Source organism: Glycine soja, chromosome 9 (assembly GCF_004193775.1).
Source record: "Glycine soja cultivar W05 chromosome 9, ASM419377v2, whole genome shotgun sequence".
NCBI lineage: Eukaryota > Viridiplantae > Streptophyta > Magnoliopsida > Fabales > Fabaceae > Glycine > Glycine soja.
In genome coordinates, this window is record NC_041010.1 from 44,725,448 (window position 1) to 44,732,874 (window position 7,427).

Below are 7,427 nucleotides of genomic sequence, written 5' to 3' on the forward strand. Positions count from 1 at the left end.
CAAACCGACAAATGTAAACGAAACGGAGAAAAAACATTAAAAAAAAAAAAACAAAGACAGAGCAAAAAAGAGAGAAGGAAAATTAGGTAAAAGTTAAAATTGAGATGGAATCATGGAAGAAAAAAAGAAAATGCTCCATGCTCACAGCCTTACATAATGATCGAAAGTATTGACTACTCTAGAACAAAACTCATGACGACATGTTTACATTATCAAGAAAGGATTAATAATCACTAATAAGAAATAATGCCACGTGCTAATTTATGAGCCAATTTGTTACGCATTAAAAAATAAATGATTTTGATATAAATCATTTAGTGATTGTTTTTTATATTAAAAAAAGGTTAATTATAGTTGTTGTTTTGGTGGAGTATTTTATAGTTGTTTATAATAATTAAAATGATATTTTAAAGAATTAATTGATTTAGAACTTATTTAAAACAATTTATAATTTTTTAATTATATTTCAAAGAACAAAAGAATGTTCAAGGTTTAGCACTTTAGCCACCAACATTTACTCTTTCATACACTTGTATTTATAAGAGGATGTCTTATGAGATGAGAGAAGTTAAGGGGTGTTTGGTATATGATTTTTTTTTAGTTTTTTGAGAATTTTAAGTTTTGAATGTTTGTTTTTTATACTTGATCTTTTTTTTTTTAAATAATATTTCCATGAAAAAATATTTTTCTGAAATTGTTTTGACTATTTTTTTCCATCAAAATATTCTCATGAGAGCAGGTGGGTATTTACTTTTTTGACTTAAGTTTTTTTTACTACCACAAAATATCAAGTTATTTTCATTAAATTATTTAATGTGATAAATAATTAAAAAATTATGATAAAAATACTATATTAATCTTTTATTCTCAGAAAATTCGTATGAGAATATTTATAACCTACCAAATAAATTTAATTAATCATTAGAAATTATAATTTTTCATAATTCATAACTTCCGATGATGATGATTTTTGGACAAGATTTTTTTTTCTTATAGCAAACGTCCGTAAGGTTTTGAGTGGTGTAATGTATAAGAGAGTTTTCTGTTCGAGATTAGCATAAAATATTTTATTAAATGTATTTTTTGCCCCATCTTATTTTTAGCGCGCATCAGACACAACGCATACAAATAATCTTCAAAAGATAGAACTGTATCCCTTATGCTTTAATTTTCCATAATGTCTTTAGATGATATCCTTCATACGAATGGTTTTAACTTGGAATGTCTATATATCCTTCAAACACTTCTTAATATGCTTCTTCTAGATGACCCTTGAGACTGGTATTGTAAATACTAAATATGTACCATTTTGTTTTGTTGTCTTTTGTTTTATCTAATCATATATAGTTTGTTTTTAAGAAAATTTGGAGGTGAGGCCATGAGGGCAGGTAGCCACCGGTTTGATATGAATTTTTGGAAAAATAAAATTGAAACCAATGAAAATTATTAATTAGGATTGGTTAAAATTTGCAAAAAATAAAAATAAAAATCTCCATACCACGTGATGACAAACGAATAGTTTCGGTTTGAGTTATCAGATTGGTGCATATATATCATTTTTTAAAACAATTATATATATATATATAGTTTGCTTTTAAGAAATTATGGAGGTTTAGACTAGGGGTGATGGCAGGTAGCTAGGGTCGGTTTGATGTGGATTTTTGGGAAAATAAAATTGAAACCAATGAAAATTGATTAACTTGGTTAGGTTTGAACTTGCAATTTTTTTTCTCCATACTAAGTCAAACCAACATGATGACAAACGAATAGTTTCGGTTTGAGTTATCAGATTGGTACATATACCATTTTTTTAAAAAAACAATGTGTTTCATAAAGTATAACCTATCATAGAAAATGCATAATTTTTTTTAAAGAAAATATTAGAAAACATATAGTATTCATCAAACCACAATATCCATATCAAATAATAACTAGCAGAAATCGTTTTCAAGATTTAGGCCTAGTAAAACTAATTTAAAAAAAAAAAAGGACCGTAATTCGGATGATAAGTGCAATTAACATGTTCTTCACAAGCAGTGATTGATATTATGAATCGTTTTTTTTTTTCGTTGCATTGATATCATGCCTCTTCACAACAACCACCAAATGGATGAACTAAATTTAATTTTCTGATAAAATCAATAACGTTAATCACATATTTTTTAAATTAGTGTGAAGAGGAGAGTAGACAATAGTATTCCAACTAGGGGTATAAATAAACCAAATTATTTGTGAATTAGTCGAACTCAACTTGTTAAATGCTCAATCAAAATCATTTATTTAATTAAATAAATAAACTCAAACTTGAGATTAGGATTTATTATTTAAATGAATCAAACTTAAATGTTAAAAGTGTCGAGTATGTATATATGAGTTTGCTAACTTAGGCGTAATTATTTTTTAGAAGAAGTTAATAAATTATACCAGGGTATATTTTAAAGAAATTTATAATTACAGCTTGTTAATTTAATTCTTGTAAAAATTAAGTTGGTGTAAATTAGCAAACATTATACACATTTATTAACATACATCTCCTTTTTAGAGGGAGTAAGTTACTAAACTACATCCGAGTATATTTTAAGAAAATTTATAATTATAATTTACTACTAACTAAAAAACAAGTAGGTGTAAATTAATAAATCCCATATATAATTAAAATGACATAAATTTCACAATATAACATACCTCATGTTTAGCACTTGTTTTTATTTTGTACATTATTATTTAGTATTAAAATGTTTTTTAAATACTAAATTGAAAAAATTAAAAAAAATACAATTTAAAAATAATTAAGTTATAAATAAGTTAAATAAGTCCAAGTCAAGTTTTAATTTTTTAAAGAAGTAAAGTCCAAGTTTGAGCTACACATTTTTTTCACAAAACAAATATAAATTTTTAGTATTCAACACGGCTCATTTCTACTTTTAATCTCAACTATACTGGCACTCTTTTGTCTACCAACCAGCAACAATACACCATATAATCAAATATCATTAGAGGAAGAAAAACCAAAAGAGAATGAATAAGATGGGAGGATTAGACCAAAACCCAATGAATTTTTTTTTACTAAAACCTATAGTTGGAAAGGACATTTCTATTCCGGAGGAACTGGTCTCTAACAAAACTTGGAACAATGTCCCACCAAGTCAGGCCAATCCGGGAGAGCCCCCCATGATTAGAATCGGGTTAAAAATATTTCCTTACATTGTTTATGTTTTAACTTATAATAACTTCTTTAATGTCCTTGTTAACTCCGCTTCACAGTACAGGACTCGTGCAATTATCTCTCATCACTACTTCCAATTAACTTTTTATGAAATATTTAACATTTTGAATGATCTACCACTGAGTTTCAATAAAAAAAAATTATACTTATTAATTCTTTAAGATATTGATGCAGCACTCGAAGAAAAAGATGAGAAAATCAATTAAAGTAATTTCATCATTTAGTTCAGTTTGACAAAATCTTCATTGATATTATTCATTGAGATACTACTCTTAGCGCCTGTTTGGATCCAAGCCACAAGTGTTTTTGAGAATTTTTCTACTCATAGCCTTCCTCTTTTCTTTTTTACAGGACTTAAAAATCATGCAGCCTATTTTGTAACTGAGCTCTCACCTTTATGAAATAAGACTTTAGTTGTTATTAATTCCGTTAAATTAGCTTTTTGTCATCTAATTTATTTATTAGATTCAATTTGATCTTTTAGTTTTTTTAAGATTCAATTTAGTCCTCTAATTTTTAAAAACAAGTCAATTTGCTTATACCATCTAAATTGAAACAAAAGTGTTAAGAAATTCCACTAGGTGATTTTAAATGGAAAAAGGAAAACATATCAAAAACACCAGATTCTAGAAACCCAGTTTTTCATTGACAAACTCTTCTCTGAACAATTCACATTATTCTAAACAACCAGCCCCTTTACTCCAATTTAAATGGAAAAAGGAAAACATACCAACAACACCAGATTCCAGAAACATCCAGTGAAAGTAAGGGGAAGGTTCAAGGTTGCACTGTGTTTAAGTTCAACATGAAGCCAAATAGGAAAAAGGACACATTAGTTAACCAGCCATGGGATGGTTAGAAATGTACTCAATAGCAAGATGACAAGAGTCAATTTTATCAGCTTCCTTGTCTGGGATCTCTAGCTTGAACTCCTCTTCTAGTGCCATTACAATTTCCACATTGTCCAAGCTATCCAAACCCAAATCCTTCTGGAAATGTACATCTGGACTCACCTGAGGAGAAGGAGAAAGCAGTAAACCAAATATTAAAATATTATCTGCAATGCTTACAATTTACAAGAAAGCTGCATGACCAAATATGCAAAATGGAAGAACATGCATTGCAAATCGCAATCAAATTAAAGCGAATGTTAGCAGCATTCTCATAACGTGTATGATACAGGATGAACAACAATTAAAAAAAAGTTTTGAAAAGCAAAAGAAATCTAAGGTCTTTGATGAATTGGTTTGTTCGAAAGATGTTCTGAAAACAATTTTGGAAGTTTCTGAAATGAAAATTAGTTTCTTTGAGTGGAAAAACACAGAGATAGTTCATACTGTCTATCCTTAGCGGCATACTACAACATGCTGCATTTCATTATGATGTAAAATGACCTAGGGCAGACACTGCTTCAGATCAACTTAATGCATGACCTGGATATTTCATAAGTGGATTGACTGAGGAAAAGTGTGGTTGCTTCCAGCCAGTTTATCTTAAAGAGTACAAGAGAACCAAGAGATACTTAACATATAAGAGTATGTATTTTTTATGGTAATACTGAGTGTATTGAGTGAGAGACGAGAGAGAGAGAGAGAAGAGTGAACCTCAACTGTATAATTGAAATGGATGATTAAGATTAAAATTAATTAAAACAATCTATCATCAGTTAATCAATTTATCAATTTGAGCTCTATCATCAGTTTTTGTTATACAAACAGTGGTTAGAACTAGAAATAACATATAGCTATAGGAGTAATAAGACTCTGGGACAGCAAGCTTATGCTGTATTCTGTTTATTTAGTTGTATTGTGTTGTGTTTATCACTAGAATAAATTATTTTTATGCTAATTTAGAATGGTAAAATCTCTCTCTCTCTGTCTATATATTCATAGACAGGGAGAATGAAGACCCTGGAAACCCTTTTTATTTCTTTTGCTGAATGTATATACATGCAGAGTCATGGGTGTAACTACAACTTCCTCCACTGATATCCATCCAATATCAGCAGCAAAAGGAGTGTTTTTGTGCGAATATTAAGAAAATAGTATCTACAGATCTGAGACCTTAACAGAGATCTACAATGTTTAAATATTTGGATTCTCCTGATATTATTCACAAGACCATAACACTCTTGGCAGTGGAAGTCTTGTGAACTGGGCGCCCCTTTATAATTGACTTAAATCATTTGGTGTGGGCATATGGTAATATTGTTGTTCACTTGCAATTTGGTTTATGTTTATTTTTTAGATAAATGAATCCCTTGGGAGTTTTTCCAGTTTCTATATATGCTTAAGAGATCAATCTAGCTCTGAAGTTTCTGAATTTGGGGGAACTTACTCAAGTTTGTAGCTGTGCAAGAACTATGGGCAAAAGCTTATTATCTGAGTTTGGGAATGGAACAAGTTTTATATATTTGTTTAACAAACTATAAATATGATGAAACCTACTCTGAGCAAGTAGCCAAGTATACATTTATATTAGTGTAAATGGAACCAAAACGTACCAAAAAAAAAATATGTTCACTACTTCACTATGGAAACAATGCACATGTTGAAGACTAATCATCAGAGCTCTCCATTTAATACTGAAAATTAAGTACTGCTTATATTTTGTAAGGCCTTGTAGAAAGGATCAAACTCAACCTTTTTGCTGTGAATAAGAATAATTGGGGCCTTAGATGGATTTAGCATAAGATATTACAAAACCCACCCACCCACCCTACCCACCTCGGGCCGCTAATCGGTTAAGACTGTGTACATCTAATCCTTACCCCCTGTGGACCACCACCAGGGCACCCATTTAGGAAGATACTGAAGAAAACTATAATCAAAATACAATAGGGAAAAAAGTTTGAGCCACATTTTGCCCTAGTCATCCAGTTTTTTCTATATCATCTGTCTCAGTTGAATATACAGCTGAAAACAACAGAATTTGCTCTTTTGCATAAAATCTCTCACTAAATTTTCGAAAAATTCCCCAGGTGACCGGACACTACCCAGAAGGTCATTGAGCTAAATTATCGATCTTTCGGAAGATCCTTTTGGGTAAATCGACAGAATAATGATTTGTGATATGCATTTTTTCACACTAATTAATATTACTGACACTACCCATATGGTTACCCAGACTATGGGAAAATCCTTATGGCAAAATCAACAGATTGGGATACACAGTTTCACATAAGGCAACAAAGCATAAACACAAACCAGATGGTTAAGAAGGTAATTTTCAAATTTTGAGAAGACCCTTTGTGCACTGCTCAATAAACAAAACAACGATTTGGGATATATCCATTTCACATTTTTTTCACATCAAATAAGATTACAAACACCACCCAGGTCAATATTGAGCTCTAAATCAATACAAAAATGGCCAGGGACACACGCATTCCTCGATTTTCCAAACTTTGGGACAACCCATTTGAACAAAAAATCAGCAGATTCACGATTCGGAATTTCTCTTTTCTTTCTCTCTCTCTTTCTCTCTCTCTTTTCTTTTTTTCACAATAACAAAACAACAAACCATGTAAAAAATGAAAGGGGCAGAAAAAAGAAGACACAAACCCTGGAAGGATCGACTTTGGGGAAATCTTTGACGACGGCGAGGACTCTTTCGACGACCTCCTCTTTGGAGAGATGATCGTCGCCGTGTGATGACATGGCACGCCATGGCTGCAGTTTTGGAGCGGCTTGGAGTGGCACACGAACGTGGCGGAGCACGGCTGCCCTCAGTGCCATTTCTCTCTCTTTCTTTGCAAATGAGTGAGTGTGAGCGTGAGGAGCTTTGGTGGAATTGGCCAATTGCGATTTGGGAGTAACGTAAATAACTAAACCCTTACTAAGTCAAAATCTTAGATATAAGTTTATAAATAATAAAAAAAAAAATTGTAAGTAAAGTAAGAGAGAAAAATCTTACTAAAAATGACAACCATGAGCGTTATGAGTACTTTCTTGGTTATTAATTAAATTAATAGATCAATTATATTATAAAATAATTAACATTTTATTATATAAATTTACATGTGTATTAAATATATATTATAAATTTTAGTGTTATATATAATGACATTAATTATTTTATAACATAATTGATTTATTAGCTTAATTAATAATCTGAAAGTTACAAATTATATTTTCGTAAGGATCATACAAGTTACATATCCATAAATTTGCTAGGGATAATTTGGAAAATAACAAAAAAA

At 30.4% G+C, this 7,427-nt stretch overlaps 1 protein-coding gene across 1 annotated transcript; it reads right to left on the minus strand.

The window, feature by feature from the left end:
- Positions 1-3,850: 3,850 nt before the first annotated feature.
- LOC114425746 (acyl carrier protein 1, mitochondrial-like) lies at positions 3,851-7,047 on the minus strand. Its single transcript, XM_028392701.1, has 2 exons — positions 6,790-7,047; positions 3,851-4,239 (listed from the first exon to the last, which is right to left on the minus strand). Exons 1-2 carry the CDS (start codon positions 6,961-6,963, stop codon positions 4,063-4,065), a joined length of 351 nt encoding a protein of 116 aa, XP_028248502.1. The 5' UTR covers positions 6,964-7,047; the 3' UTR covers positions 3,851-4,062.
- Between the last annotated feature and the right edge of the window lie 380 nt (positions 7,048-7,427).